The sequence below is a fragment of the Solanum dulcamara genome, chromosome 12 (assembly GCF_947179165.1).
Source record: "Solanum dulcamara chromosome 12, daSolDulc1.2, whole genome shotgun sequence".
Lineage (NCBI taxonomy): Eukaryota > Viridiplantae > Streptophyta > Magnoliopsida > Solanales > Solanaceae > Solanum > Solanum dulcamara.
In genome coordinates, this window is record NC_077248.1 from 11,108,427 (window position 1) to 11,124,201 (window position 15,775).

Sequence of the window (15,775 nt, forward strand, 5' to 3'; positions counted from 1 at the left end):
AACCTCTTACACCTCCGCACTCGGGCATCTGTGTCTCACCTCTTCACATGTCCAAACCATCTCAGTTGCATTTTCTGCATCTTGTCGTCCACCGAGGCCACTCCTACCTTATCCTGAATAGCCTCATTTCTAATCATGTAGCTCTTGGTATGACCACACATCCATCTCAACATTCTCATCTCGACAACTTTCATATTTTGAACTTGAGAGACCTTAAGTGGCCAATATTCCGCCCCATATAACATAGCCATTCTAACCACTACTTTGTAGAACTTGCCCTTAAGTTGGGGTGGTACCTTATTGCCACATAGCACACCGGAAGCGAGCCTTCATTTCATCCACCCTGCCCTTATACGATGTGTGACATCATCGTCAATCTCTCCGCTGCCTTGCATGATAGACCCAAGGTACTTGAAACTACTTTTCTTTTAGATGGCCTGGTCACCAAGCCTAACTTCCGCACCAACCTCCTGAGGTGTCTTACTGAACTTGCACTCTAAGTACTCTGTCTTGGTCCTACTCGGCTAAACCCTATAGACTCCAAGGTATGTCTCCAATCCTCCAACTTAGGTTAAATCCGCTATGAGTCTCATCGATAAGGATTATATCATCCATGAAAAGCATACACCATGAAACCCCACCTTAAATTTATCGCATCAATTCATCCATTACCCAGGCAAATAAAAATGGACTAAGAGATGATCCTTGATGCAACCCCATCACAACTGGAAAGTTCTCTGAGTCCCTTCCTACTATCCTTACCTTGATTTTGGCACCGTCATACATGTCCTTGATCACCCTAATGTACGTTGTAGGTACACCTTTAGCCTCCAAACATCTCCATAGTATCTCCCGTGGAACTTTATCGTAAGCCTTTTCTAGGTCGATGAATACCATATGCAAGTCCCTCTTCCTCTCTCTATACTGCTCCATCAGTCTCCTCATAAGATGGATGGATTCTGTAGTTGAGCGTCCTAGTATAAATCTGAACTGGTTCTCTGAAATAGAAACGCGTCTCCTCACCCTCATCTCCACCACTCTTTCCCACACTTTCATAGTATGGCTTAGAAGCTTGATACCTCTATAGTTGTTGCATCTCTGGATATTCCCTTTGTTTTTGTATAGAGGGATCATTACTCTCGACCTCCATTCTTTGGGAATCGTTGAAGTCTTAAAGATGACATTAAATAACCTAGTCAGCTGCTCCAAACCTACCGAGCTCGCACTCTTCTAAAATTCCCTAAGAATCTCGTCAGGTCCGGTCGCTCTTCCCCAGCGCATCCTATGAACAACACCCTTAACCTCCTTGACCGTAATACTCCTGCAACACCCAAAATTGTTACGCCTCTCTATATGTTCCAAATCTCCCAACATAATTTCTCTATCCTCTTCTTCATTCAAGAATTTATGGAAGTATGACTGTCATCTCTGTTTAATGAGGGTCTCATCTATCAATACGTTTCCATGCTCGTCTTTAATGTATTTCACTTGATCCACATCGCGTGCCCTTATCTCCCTCGCCCTGGATAACCTGAACAATTTTCTATCCCCGTCTTTCTTTTCTAGTTCAGCATAAAGGCGTTCAAAAGCTGCCATTTTTGTCGTCAAAATCGTCGACTTCGCCTTTTTCCTCGCTATCTTATAAAGTTCCCTATTCTTCGACTTCTCCACCTCATCCTTGCTTTCTATCAACTTTGCATAGTCCATATTCTTTGCTTCCAATTTCCCTTGCACTTCTCCATTCCACCACTAGTCCCCTCGATGCCGACTACGACTACTTGTCTAGACTCCCAACATTTTCCTTGCCACAACCCTAATACAACTAGTTGTCCTATCCCACATACTGTTCGCATCCCCATTACTATCTCAGGCCCCCATATCCTTCAATTTCTCTCCCATCTCCAGGGCACTAGCCGTGGTCAAACTCCCCTATCTGATCCTAAGTTGGTCATCCCCGACCCTCTTCTTCCTCATTATCTTGATCCTTAAATTCATCACCAAAAACTTATGTCGGATAGTAAAGTTGTCGATCGGAATGACCTTACAGTCTTTGCATGGACCTTTATTATCCTTCTTAAGGAGTAAAAAATCTATCTAAGTCTTAGCCACTAAACTACGGAAGGTTACCAATGGTCCTCTTTCTTTGGAAAACTTGAATTGACTATCACCAACCCAAAAGCTCTCGCAAAATCTAAAAGTGAAACTCCTCCTCTATTTTTGTCCCCGAAGCCAAAGCCTTCATGCACATCATCACACCCTTCCGAAATAGCCCGATATGCCCATTGAAATCCCCTCCCACGAAAGGCTTCTCAGTAAGCGGTATGCCTCCTACTAACTTGTCCAAATCCTCCCAAAAGCACCTCTTATCCTTCTCACCTAAGCGCGTTTGCGGCGCATAAGCACTAATAATGTTTAACATGATCCCTTCAACGACCACCTTAATCGACATCATCCTATCAGTGACTCTCCTAACCTCCACTACCTGATTTCTTAAATCACTTTCTATTAAAATGCCTACCCCATTCATATACTTCGATCTACCAGAGAACCAAAACTTATACCCGTCTACCTCCTTAGCTTTAGAACCTACACATTTGGTTTCTTGGACACAAGCTATTTTAATCTTTCTTTTCTTTAGAATCTTAACTAGCTCTATGGATTTTCCTGTTAGCATCCCAATATTTCAAGAACCTACTCTCAGTCTTGACGCTCCTTTAACCCACTTACCCCTCTTTACCCTCATCCCCGTCTCTAAGCGAGAACATGATCCTAATCTACCATTACTATCCAAAGCCACGAAAATGCGTGTGAACTAATAAATTATTCAAAGGTCTAAAGTCGGAAAAATGCAACTACAAGTGTATGAACAAAGAATAGATATGGAATGCTATGAAAATCGGAGGTACCAACTCCAGTTGAAATGAACCTGGTTGCCGCTGAAAAATACTGTTCACGTCGGAGTACGTGAGCCTCTGTAAACGTTCCTCCTCAACACTAATTGGGACACTTCCAGTGGTGATTTGCAGAGTCGAGAGAGCAATGGATGATTTCGGCGGCGCCTCCTCCTCCTCCGGTGGCTCAACGTCAGGCAACGGCTTGAACTGCGGAGAGGAAAAGAGAAGAGAGCTATTGTGAACGCCAAAGTAGGATAGAACCTGAGTTACACAAGGCATTCCTCTGAGGATATGAACAAAGATATGGAAGAAGAAAGCTAGCCAGTCCAGTAGCGATTTCCAAATTTGTAAAGTTCTCGTTGGCGCGTAGACTTGTGCTGCTTGAACCAGCTCTGGCTAAAGACCGGTAAATAAGTAGATTTTGCCGGAGAGGAAATTTATTTTTTTGTACAATAGGTAATACCAAAATTGGCCTTTGCAGTAGTAGCTGTTTGTTTACAGAGAACGGTAAACTTCCATTAGTAATTAGACTAAAATCACTCAATTTAATTAATTCAAGATTAGATGTGTACAGTCAAATATCACAGGGACTAAAAGCGAAATTAGGCAATAATACAAAAACTAAAAACGTCATTTTCCCTATTATAAATATAACGATGATAAAAGAATACCAATATTATTTAAGGTCATAAAATTAGCGATCTCTTTCATACAATTAAAAATTTTAAAGATACAATTTATAAGTTAGTCTAATAAAACAAGCATTTCCGACTCCTAGCAATTTTCAACATTTTTAATAATCTTTCTGAATAAACATATGAATTTCAAATGTCATAAATGAATAGTTAAGTTATTAGATATATTTTAGAGCATCGTCAACAACTTAAATTTAACGGAAAATTATAATCTTTCTGTTCATTTTTAGTTGTAATGATAAGATTTTGCATAACTATAAAAAAGGAATTAATTAGAAATGTAGTTTGACTACTTTATCTCTTAATAATTCTTTAATTTTTATGTATTACTTTATTGGGTAATTTCATAAATGATCATAAAACTATGGATTTTTTCCACCAAAGTCATATAACTATGTTTTCTAACATAAAAATTTCATTTTATTAACACAAAAGTCACAATTACTTGACAAGCAATCATCCAATGAATGATAATTTTTACTTTGCATTTGCAGAAGGGGCAAAACTATTCACGTTTTGTCTGTCAAGCTTTTTAAATTATCTTATTTTGAATTATTATTTTTATCAGAAGTGTTATTTAAAAAAAAATATTTGTGAAAAATAATAATTTGTAGTTGTCCAATCAATTTGAAAAATATTTTCATCAATATTATAATAGCAATTTGCGCTTGACAAGAATTCTTAAAGTGCTTCTATTGGAAAGTTACTTTTTGTTTTTTGGCTTTTCACTTTGTGCTACAATTATTATTTAATGAGGAACTTTAGAAAATAGCAAATATTTAAAATAATTAAGTTTTTTAACTACAAGTTTACTTAATTATATTTCATAACTATAATTCTAATTTTATGTTAATTTTCATTTGTATATCTTGCTGCATTATATAAATTGGACTTTGCCGTTTATATATCTCGTTGTATTATACAAATCGAATTTTCAAAGAGATTGTATATATAAATTCAAATTTGCTTAAAAATTTGTATATAAGCCCTAAATTTGCTTGGTATACAAATACAAACCTTTAAAGCTTTGTATATAAATCTCTACAGATTTGTATATGAGCCTTAAAATATAAAATACACAAAAAAATATAAATCTGCTTTAAAGATTTGTATATAAATTCCTAAATTCGCTTTCAAATTTGTATATGAGCCTCCGAATTTATATAATAGAAAATTTCATTAAACAGTAGCCACAATTCATAATTATGTGAAACTATAACTATATTAAATAATACACTAGTAATGCTATTTCTCCTTTTGTATATCTTATGATATATTTCCAAATGCATTAGCCTAAGAGGTTGTACATTTTACGAGGTGGATGCATGTGGATGTATTATTAACAAACATTCATCAAAATTTCAGCACGTTTATCGCCAGACAGAGCAAGAATCTTGCAGAACATAGCAATAATTTATGTATACTAAAATTTTAAAAAATTAAAAGTTAGAGGAAAAAGAAAAGAAGATTAGCGTATCTGTGAAACAGAAATTAAATATAATAGATTTGCAGACATTTAGAAATTAATTAAAGAAACACCAACAATTTGCTTCATGTAATTAGATGCCACAATTAATTAAGAACTTAGACGAATTAGCTCATAGTAAAGAATTAACTGAGCTCATAGATTAGGTGAACTTAAAGATATATTAAATTAGTTAGAGAAGTAGTTTTCATGATTCATTAGAGAAAGTCAAATAAAATCAACTAAATCACATCTATTATATTGTTCATTGTTCATTGTGCTACTAGTTTTTGACCTGCTTCTGTTTTGCTTTATTTAATATTATTAATAATCCTCTGTTTGTTTGTTTGTTTAATTGAGTAATAGCTTTCTTTTTGCAAAAAGCAGAAATCGAATCAAGATTTCAAATTTATGGTTTTTTAATTTTAGAATATCAATTTTTAATGCTAGTAATTAGGTTCTAAATATATATATTAAAAAGTTTCTTAATAAAAATATACAGTTTGAGTCAAAGTTATTGAATTCTGTGTCTTTCGGCAAAAAGGAGCAAGTTTAGTTACCTACTCAAATATCTTTCAAATTCAACAACTAAAATTCCCTTGTGCTGCTTTTCTCCATAGTATTATAAGCACTTACAGACTTATAAGAAGATAAATCAAAGAGGTTATTTGAGAGAAGAATATGGCAGAAAAAGTAGTGCATAAATCATGGATAATTCAGTATAATTTGCATTCTATTTTAGGATTCCTCCTCTTGTTCTTCCTTTTTGTGTCTTTTTATCTCATAGAGGATAATAGTGATGGTGCTAGTTTTCTAGCAAACAAGTCTACAACGAAAAATTCATCTCCAAAATGTGATTTGTTTTCTGGAAGTTGGATTTTTGATAATGTGTCATATCCTCTTTACAAAGAACAACAATGTTCTTTCATGCCTGATGATTTTGCTTGTCACAAATTTGGAAGAAAAGACTCAAAATATCATTATTGGAGATGGCAACCTTATGATTGTGATCTTCCAAGGTACTAAACTCAAAAACTTCTCTTTGATTTCCTCTTTTTTGTTTTGTTGAATTTCATTTTCGGAAACAGTCTCTCTACCCTTTCAAGTAAGGTCTACATACACTGAACCCTTCCTACACTCGACTTGTGGACTGCACTGAATATATGTTACCTCGCAAGGTAGGAATAACTGATAAGGTCTATGTACACTCTATTCTCCCCAGATTCAACTTATGATACTACATTGGATATGTTGTTGTTTTTGTTTGTTGAATTTTATTTTTAAATATGTGAGTTGTAAGAGTGTAGGTTTAATGCCAAGGGACTATTGGAGAAGCTAAAAGGAAAGAGGGTATTGTTTGTTGGGGATTCATTGAACAAGAACCAATGGGCTTCTATGGTATGCTTAATTGAATCCTCTGGAATTCCATCTCTCAAGCCACCTATATGGAAAGGCAACTTAATAACCTTTGAGGTCAAGGTAATTACACTACAGTTCTTTATCCTCTGGAATTCCATCTTAACCATTTTATTGCGGGTACCTCCTACCTCCTAGCGAAGCTTGGTATAAAGTAATTCTACCCTAAGTCGATGGAACTAAAAATTCACAAAGCATGTTTTGTTTTGCTTGGATTAGAACCATGAATTTACCAATCATTTTTTGGTCTGCTCAAATTTGAATCATGGTTTGATCTCACTTTATTTACTGCTAGATCATACTAGGCTCACAAAATGATTAGCCTTTTCATCACACTTTACCATATTTATTTGTTTCGTTTATTAAAATGGCATTTTACATGAAAATGGTGCACTTTGAAAGAAACAAACCAAATCCACAAATTTGTCAACGTTACCTAACTCAAATGGCAAATATTGTATTATCTGTCTGTTGTTAGAGTTTGTTAGAGATGTCTTTGCTAAAATTGCATAATTGTTAGGTGGTTTAATCAATTCAAATAGATAAAATTATTATTCCCAAAGAAAAATTCTTGCAATCTGTGGTATAAAGTATAAACCAAGACAGAGACATTTATGTGGCTATAAATCATTCCACTATCGGTAAAAGGAGAAGTATACAGTTAATAAAAAAAGTATATCATTGTTTTTGCGACAGGCTAAATTGAGTCTGAGCAAGTGGTTAACATCAACTAGCAGAGACTTTCCTCATTCAAGAGAAATATTTCTTCAGTCATGAGGCTAAAGTTTTTCATTTTCTTAACATGATTAAGGAATACAATGCAACAATTGATTTCTACTGGTCACCGTTGCTAGTAGAATCCAATTGCGATGATCCGGTGAAGCACCGTGTCCGTGATCGAATTATCAGAGTTGAGGCAATTGAAAAACATGCTAGGCATTGGATTGATGCAGACATTCTCATCTTTGATTCCTTCACCTGGTGGCTTGAATCCCATATGACACTTCAGTAAGTCTGTTTCACACCAAAATAATTCACATTCTACGTGAAGCATTTCCTATTTGGATTTAAGTTATATATACTGACGCAGGTTAACTTATAAGTAACATGATTGTTTATCTCATAGTTCCATGCCAACTTTACACAGGTGGGGATCTTTTAATAGCTCCGATGCAATCTACAAGAAGGTTGGAATGAAGCTGCGCCGTTATGAGATGGCCTTAAGAACATGGTCAGATTGGTTGGAGTTTCAAATTGATAGAAAAAGAACAAGATTGTTCTTCATGAGCCTCTCTTCATCTCACAAAAAGTAGGACGACGACTATGTTGTTTGTTTGTCCATATAAACCTAAGTTCTTGTATAAACAACGAATGACTAATCCTTTTTGTTACATATGCAGTGGTACAGATTGGGGCATGGGAAATGATCAAAATTGCTACGGCGAAACAGAACCAATACCAAGGAAAGAGTATTGGGGGAGTGAAAGTGATAGAAATATGATGGAAATAGCAGAGGCCTCTGTAAATGGGCTGAAGAGAAAGGGATTAGACATACAATATCTCAACATAACACAACTCTCCGAGTATAGAAAAGACGGACATCCATCAGTTTACAAGAGGAATTGGGTTGCTCCAACAAAAGAACAACTGTTAAATCCAAGGAAAAATGCAGATTGCGTACATTGGTGCCTTCCTGGTGTGCCTGATGTTTGGAATCAGATTCTTAATGCCTATATCATGGATTCGTCAAGAGAATTAAACGAATAGAGATTTTTTTCTATATGAAAAAAAAATTAATACTGAAATTGTAATGACATTTTTTTTGTGTGTGTGCATAGAAGCCTTGAAATGTATGAAGTAGTTCAACAAGATTTACTTATATTGTTGTACACATTGAGAAGCAGTTGATTTTTCAACTTAGTTTTAGAATTTGGAAATTAGTCTCAATCTAAATGTATAAAATTATTAGAGAATCCCAACTGCCTAAAAAGTTTGTACATTCACCAACTGTCCCAAAATTGATTAATTTTACCTTCTTTATTCATATCTTTGGTGGAGAAAGGGCCCTGTTAAGCCATTGAAAGTGCGATAGTAGTGCATAACTTCTTCAGATATAAAGTAGAAGTTGAAAGAACGAGTAGTTGACGTCTTGCAAGAAAGTTAAAAAAGATTTGATAAAGAACAAAGTGGAGTTTGTGAAGAAATCCTTTAGAAAATCAACCCTACCAAACTTGAATTTCCTCATCTACTTACATGCATGTTTGAATCAAGCAATTTTAAAAGATCGAGCTCGAACTAATAGCAAGAATTAAGCAAATGAGAAATCAGCAATGCATACCAAATTCAAGCCATCATCTTTCCACTCAAATGACTATACTTCTAAGGGTTGGTTATTTGTTATCATTAAAATCAATTTGTTGGAGTCCTCACTCAGCAATGCGAGTTTATAGATAATAAGTTGCAAAGTTATAAAAAAAAATATGGCTGGCTTGTAGTCTCAAACATAAACTTAGTAGATTTATACATAAATTTGCTATGGAGCAGATTATTTGAGTTGTCATAAACTTAGTAGATTGACAATTAAGTATGGGTAAATGTTTGATCTTAAAATTAGGGAAAGTATAAAATGTAATGAAGGGATGACAAGTATAAATTATAATAATCCTACATTCATTTGATTATACTCCGTTTGAAGTTACTTGATATAGATTAGCATATCATATTTGACATATTACTTCTATAATTAGACGCTACTTATATTTTTAATCTAAAGCATAAGTTACATAAATAAACTATATATTCAAATTAAAATTATATTATATTTCTTTTATCCTCAAAAACTATTTTTTCTACGATAAAAATAGTTAGGAAGAGAGTGATAGAGTCAAATTGACGTCAGACACTTCAGCAGATGGCGTAAGGGGGGCTTCTGGTCGATCTTTCTCAATTTCCGCCTTATTCATGTCAATATCACACTTACAATAGTATTCTCCATCTTTGATTTGATCTTCCCAATTACAGTAGTCTCTATCTTTAATTTGATCTTCCATAAAAATTTGAGCGGAGTCTACATCAATCAATCTTGGCATGTCTTTTACCGGATCCTACGAAGTTTTAAATACAGAGTCGTCAAGATATTCTAACACAAAATAAGTCTCATATAACAAAATAGTTGACTGTCCTTAAAACTGAAAATTTTCAAACATCAAACCCAACCAAAGTTTTGATTATTATATTGTAGCATGTGTTAAAAATGGACTCAAAAGCTTAGAGATATGTTTGAGAAATCGAAAAATGTCATTATTTTTTATCTATCATTCTAACATGATTTCTCTTATGTAAAAGGTAAAAATAAAATCATGATAAATTACATTTACACCAAAAAAATGAGAAGTGTCAAACGTTTTCATTTTCAAATTAAGCAAAACATTGATGAATAAAGAGAAGAAACCGTGCATAGAAGAGTGTTGATCGTCACCTTCCTGTAAATGGTGCCATCTTCTTCAACGTGCCATCCAGCTTCCTTACATAGAGCCATGAGAAGATCATTGGTGTCCGCATGCTTTGGAAGTTTGTAGTTTCCATGAGCTCGGAGTCCAGCAAAGATTTTGTGTGCTATTCTTCGGCGTTTTTGCTCCCTTTGCTTATTTTTCTGTCGCTCTCTATCAGAAGGATAACGGAACCTAGTCACCACACTGCCATCTTTCGCAGTTCTTTGAACCAACCACGGCCCTCTGCTGGTTTTTATGCATCCTCTAACCCCATTAATTTTCTTATCTTCCACCATTGTTATGAGTTTTGCTTCCACTTTCAGTTTGTTTTATTTTTTTGGTTCTTTTCTATAGTTATAGCTAAGTAGTAATTTATAGTAGAAATCGACAATATGTAGACAAATTAGGAGTACAAAAAAGAGGACAGCATATATTCCTCCAGTTTGGTGTGAGTACTATGTTCAGTACTTAAGTCCTTTTCTTTTTTTAATTTCAAAATATTTTATACAAATTAAACATTAGTGTATGAGCAAACCAGATAAATTTACTTAGGTGAGTTTATTCATTTAGTCTTTTAAGAGTTCTCATGAACATTGACAAGTTTTAAATACAATTATTGTTTCTTCATTAAATTACTACAAATCACAATAATTAATAATTAAGATATTTAAGAAAAAACATGAACACATTATTACAATCAAAGATAAGCTCGTTCAAATCTCAAAAATTGAACAGTGTTATATGATAGAGTACTACAAGTCATAATATTAATTAATAATTTAACATATTTAAAAGGCATATAAAAAACTCGTAATCAAAAATTAACTCGTTTGAATCTCAAAAATTAAAAAATGACGTATAAATTAGGACTGGGAGAGTAATTAGCTAAGGTAGAGTAATTTTTTCTATTTTCTTTTTGAATAGTAAAGCTAGTGGAGACAGAAAAAGCAAATAGTTGTATAATTGGATAATAAAACAAAATAAAAATAAAAAAGCATGGCAAAATTGGCAGTGGGAGATATTGCATGCAGATTTATGCTTTTTCAGCGCTAGCAGGTACTATATTCGTTGTTGTCTAGACATTAATTTCAGGTGAAAGTACAATATTATTTTTTGAAATTTTGATCTTCTGCTCCATTTTTGTCTAAATGGTCACATATATATGGGGAATCAAAGAATAAATATAGTACACTATATAACCTTCTTTATGTCTTCTGATTTCCCAGACAAAAAGTAATCTCTTATTATCATAAACTGTAAGTTTGGATCTTTATATGCAACAGTAGTATATATTTTTAATAGAGCCAGGATTTTTATTAAGGGGTGTCAAAATATAAAATACAAAAATATATATATTATTAAGGATAGAACGCACAACCTTAAGCAGTTTTTGCAACCCCTTAACCACTATATTAAAATTTAAACTAATGTTAAAGGGGTGTCAATACTTTTATATATATATATATATACTCATTAAACTAAATTTTGACCTATATATACAATGTAATTTTTAGACGAAGGGGTGTCGCTTGACACCGTTGCCCAAGGGTGGCTCCGCCCCTCTTGGGGAGGTCTATTAGAGGTAGGAAGCACACCTATTAGGATTTGTTTTATACTTCTCGAGACCTCTAATTGATTGATTAGTATGGAGAAATCATATTTATTCCATCATGGCCCAGGATGGTAGTACAATTCATACTCAATAATAACAAAACTAGTGCCTACGTACTCTTATTAAGAGAAAATATTTTTTAATGTATATGCAGTAGATGTTGTATCCGTTTTGATTTATTTGTTTATTTACTTTTTCATATTTCAAACTCTTTTAATGAAAATTTTGATTCTATCGCTGAATAAAATATAAAAATAGGAATATGTTTATACTAAGTTTAAATGTAATGCAAGAACTAATAGACCGAGGCAGTAAAAGCCCACAACCGTCCCATCTCATTTGCCATCCCTAAGGAAGTCATAGTCAAATAATACCTAAGGGATCGTTTGGTGTAGTGAATAAGGCAAAATAGTTTTTGGATAAATTTTTAGTAACCCTCAATTGTTTGTTTGGTTACAAAGTGTGGAATAACTTATCCCAGGATTAATAATTATGACTGAAATAAGTTATTTTTTCTATGAGTGGTATAGTAATCCCGATATAAGTTATTCCGCGATTAAGTAGATAAATGACAAAAATATCCCTTTAAACCCTTTTTACACATCACTTTTCACATTCATAAAGGATATTTTTGTAAACAAATAATTTATTCTTAAAATTTATATAATGCATATTGTTTTGAATGCAACAAACCAAACACTCAATTAAAAATAATCTCATCACAATTTATCCCATCATAACTAATTCCATCACGACTTATTCCGTCATAACTAATTCCATCATAACTTATATTCAAACCAAACGACACCTAAGTTATGATAGTATTAGTTATGATGGGATAAATTGCTAGGATTATTTCTTATTAATTGTTTGGTTTGTTGTGTTCAAAATAATATGCATTGCATAAATTTTAAGAATAAGTTATTTGTTTACAAAAATACCTTTCACTTTATTTAGTTTTTTTGTATTTTCTTTGCTAGCTTAGTTATTCATTCTTAAAAATAAATTTTTTATCTTATTTAGTTTAAATATTTTTGTGTGTGCATTCCCATGATGGTGCCATATGTATGTAAAATAAAATATTCAGCTTATTTAATTTAAAAATAGAATTCTCATCTTAAACTTGTTAAAGTAAAAGAGGATTTATTATTTATATCATTTCATTTAAGCACATGTCACTCTTAAATTGTAAATACTAAAGTTTTCATTTTAGTTGATATATTAATTATAAGCTTTCAAGTGACTAAAAAAATATTTAATTAAAAATATGTAATTTAGTAGTAGAGAAATCAAAATATAAATAAACATAAGAATTAGTCAAATAAAAATTATATTTGTATAGTCTAATTTTTAATTAAAAAAATAAAGAATTATCGTAAAAATAAGGAGTAGTGAAGATTGTAAATTTTATTATACATGGTATTAAAAATAATGTGAATATACATGGATGTGAAAAATGATATATAAAAAGGATTTAAAGGGATATTTTGTCACTTTCTCTACTCTATTCCGAGATAAGTTATCCCGAGATTATTATGTCACCCAAGAGGAGGGATAACTTATACTGGTACTAATTATTAATCTCGAAATAAGTTATTCTGGACTTGCCAATCAAACGACAAATTAAGTGGCACTATAATTTAATCACGAGACTATTTGATGTTATACTATACTTCACACCAAACGACCCCTAAAAATCTCTTTTCCAAAACTCAGAAAAGAAGTAAGAATTATTTGAAATTTAAGGTTGTGGTTAAATTTAAAACCTTACTTTTTATTTTCTACTCGGTGTTCAGAGTTCGCACTGGAGCTCCAATTAAATTTGAATCGCGCACACTGCAGAGCCTATTCAAGGGTGGCGCTTTCAACAGGATTTTTTTTCATATCCAAAACTTAAATCCGAGATATCTAATTAAATATGAAGCAGTTCCACCACTGCACCACAATCATGATATTAAATTTAAAAACTAAAAGATAATGAAATATACTCCCTTTTCAATATCCCACTGTTGCTTTTAGAGATTTGCTGTTTTGACTAGTTTATGAAAAAGATATAAAACAAAAACGAAACCAAAAAAAATAATCTGATTTCTGAAGAAAGACTGGAGAGAAAATAAGTTATTAAACTTTCTATTGGATCTCACAAAAGTAACCCTTTTGATGAAAGAATCTTCTCTACTTTCTCTTGATTTCTCTTTAACCAAACAAGGGAAAAGCTACTCTCTCTTTCTTATCATTTCTTCTTATTTATGTTAATTCTAAATTCCTTTTGTTTTACTCTCTTACTTGCTTTGTTCTCAAGTTACGCTTTGTCTATTTAGCAATAACTAATTTTAAGAAAATATGATCGTGTCCTATTATCATAATGTATTATGTGTCCAAAATAAATAACCTATGCCTTATTCCTTACTATTACAACAATAATTTCTATCGGAATCTGAGGAGGATAAAGTATACGTACCTTATCCCTATTTTGTGTCACAACCACTCATTAATTAATTATTTTATAGACAAAATATGCTCTTATTTTAGTCGTTTTGATGTTTCTTTCTGAAACAACAACAACCCAGTGAAATTCCACAATGTGGGGTCTGGGGAGGGTAAAGTGTACGCAGACCTTACTCCTATCAAGGTAGGACGACTTTTTTCGAAAGAACCTCGGCTCAATGAAAGCATAAAAATAGGTCAGATAAGGCTAAAAAGTTCTAAGCGATATGGGAAAGAAAATAACGAAAGAGCTATTTTATAAAAGAGCTAAAATAAATTTATACGTTTTTCTTTGAGATCTAGAAAACAGAAGGCAAATGTTTATATAAATGAAAAAATAATTCTTGCTTGTCAGAGTCAAAACTCTTATAAGCATTCCCAAAAGCGTTTAGAGAAGTCACATGAATTCCCTCTCAACTTCTTGTAGGTAAAAATTGTTTTAGAGAAATGTTTACTTTGAGAAGTGAAAGACTCCCAACGTAAAGAAATGTCACATGCTAAGTCAAGCTTAGCTTACAAATGAAATAATTAGGGTAACTTATACGAATCACACTATTTTAAGAGATAATTATTTAAACTCACGCTAGTTTTCAATATTGTGTTCTTTATCATATTTTGGATCTCGAATACATGTATTCTAGATATACATCAGTTAGTGTTTCTAATTAAGGGATATATTTGAAAGTCATTAATTAAGGAGGAAATAGCGGTTTTAGTCATTGTGTTATTGTATAATTTTAATTTTAGTCCCTTTATTATTTGACTATGCACATTTAATCTTCATTTATTTAAAGTGTGCGGTTTTAGTCATTGAAATTAATAAACGTTAATTATTTAACTAAATGATTGTTTGATAATATATAAAATAAAATAAAATAAAGAGTTGGTGATTTTAAATACTTGAAGAATTATGTATATAAAATTAAAATTATATTTTATTCATTAGCTCCATTTTATTCAAATACTCTATGCTCTATTTTTTATTCCTTAGCAACTCGTTCTTCCTCTCTTTTTTAATGGTTACTAATCAAGGTCAAATACAATTACATTTAAGGGTTTAGTAGGTGGACAAGCTCTTTAAGGCTATCAAATATCAATGGTGTTCTAACAGCTTTTACTCTTTAAAAAATTTAACATTTAATTTTTATTAAATTTAACTTTTTAACCCACATAATTCTTCAAGCATGTAGAATCATCAACCCTTCAATTTATTTTATTTTATATATTTTAAAATAATCATTTTGTTAAATGATTAACTTTCGTTAACTCCAAGGACCAAAATCGTACACTTCAAATAATTGAAGGTTAAATGTACATAATCAAATAACACAGGGACTAAAACTGGAATTATGCAATAACACAGAGACTAAAACCGCTATTTCTTCTTAATTAAGAAGTGTATCTTAATTAAGGGATATAACTTTAAGCTATTAATTAAGGAGAAAATTACACTTGCAACAACTTTAAAAAATACTCCCTCCTTCCATCTTTACTTGTCCACTATACTAAAAATAGATGTCCAACGTCAATACTTATCCAATTTATGAAATCAAGAGATAATTTACACTTAGTTCCTAATTTACCCTTATCATTAATTAGTAGTCATTTTCCTATTACATTTTTCAAGACATTGTATTTATTATATTCAAATGGTGATATGATAAAATCATCCTTCTATTTATATTTTTTTTTAAATTGTGCAAAGTCAATAGTGG

General features: G+C 32.3%; 2 protein-coding genes across 2 annotated transcripts; one reads left to right on the forward strand and one right to left on the reverse strand.

The window, feature by feature from the left end:
- Positions 1 to 5,735: 5,735 nt before the first annotated feature.
- LOC129877263 (protein trichome birefringence-like 34) lies at positions 5,736 to 8,237 on the forward strand. The gene is made up of 5 exons (XM_055952751.1): positions 5,736 to 6,073; positions 6,362 to 6,533; positions 7,282 to 7,478; positions 7,618 to 7,779; positions 7,871 to 8,237. Exons 1-5 carry the CDS (start codon positions 5,736 to 5,738, stop codon positions 8,235 to 8,237), a joined length of 1,236 nt encoding a protein of 411 aa, XP_055808726.1.
- Positions 8,238 to 9,312: 1,075 nt separating this feature from the next.
- Positions 9,313 to 10,300, reverse strand: LOC129877871 (protein BRASSINAZOLE-RESISTANT 1-like). The gene is made up of 2 exons (XM_055953405.1): positions 9,949 to 10,300; positions 9,313 to 9,574 (listed from the first exon to the last, which is right to left on the reverse strand). The coding sequence occupies exons 1-2, from the start codon at positions 10,255 to 10,257 to the stop codon at positions 9,335 to 9,337; spliced, it is 549 nt and encodes a 182-aa protein (XP_055809380.1). The 5' UTR covers positions 10,258 to 10,300; the 3' UTR covers positions 9,313 to 9,334.
- Between the last annotated feature and the right edge of the window lie 5,475 nt (positions 10,301 to 15,775).

Coding starts and splice junctions, on each gene's coding strand:
- LOC129877263 (XM_055952751.1), top strand. CDS start 5,736: ATGGCAGAAAAAGTAGTGCATAAATCATGGATAATTCAGTATAATTTG. Junction 6,534..7,281: donor TAATAACCTTTGAGGTCAAG/GTAATTACACTA, acceptor AACATGATTAAG/GAATACAATGCAACAATTGA. Junction 7,780..7,870: donor CTCTCTTCATCTCACAAAAA/GTAGGACGACGA, acceptor TTACATATGCAG/TGGTACAGATTGGGGCATGG.
- LOC129877871 (XM_055953405.1), bottom strand. CDS start 10,257: ATGGTGGAAGATAAGAAAATTAATGGGGTTAGAGGATGCATAAAAACC. Junction 9,575..9,948: donor ATGGCACCATTTACAGGAAG/GTGACGATCAAC, acceptor AAAACTTCGTAG/GATCCGGTAAAAGACATGCC.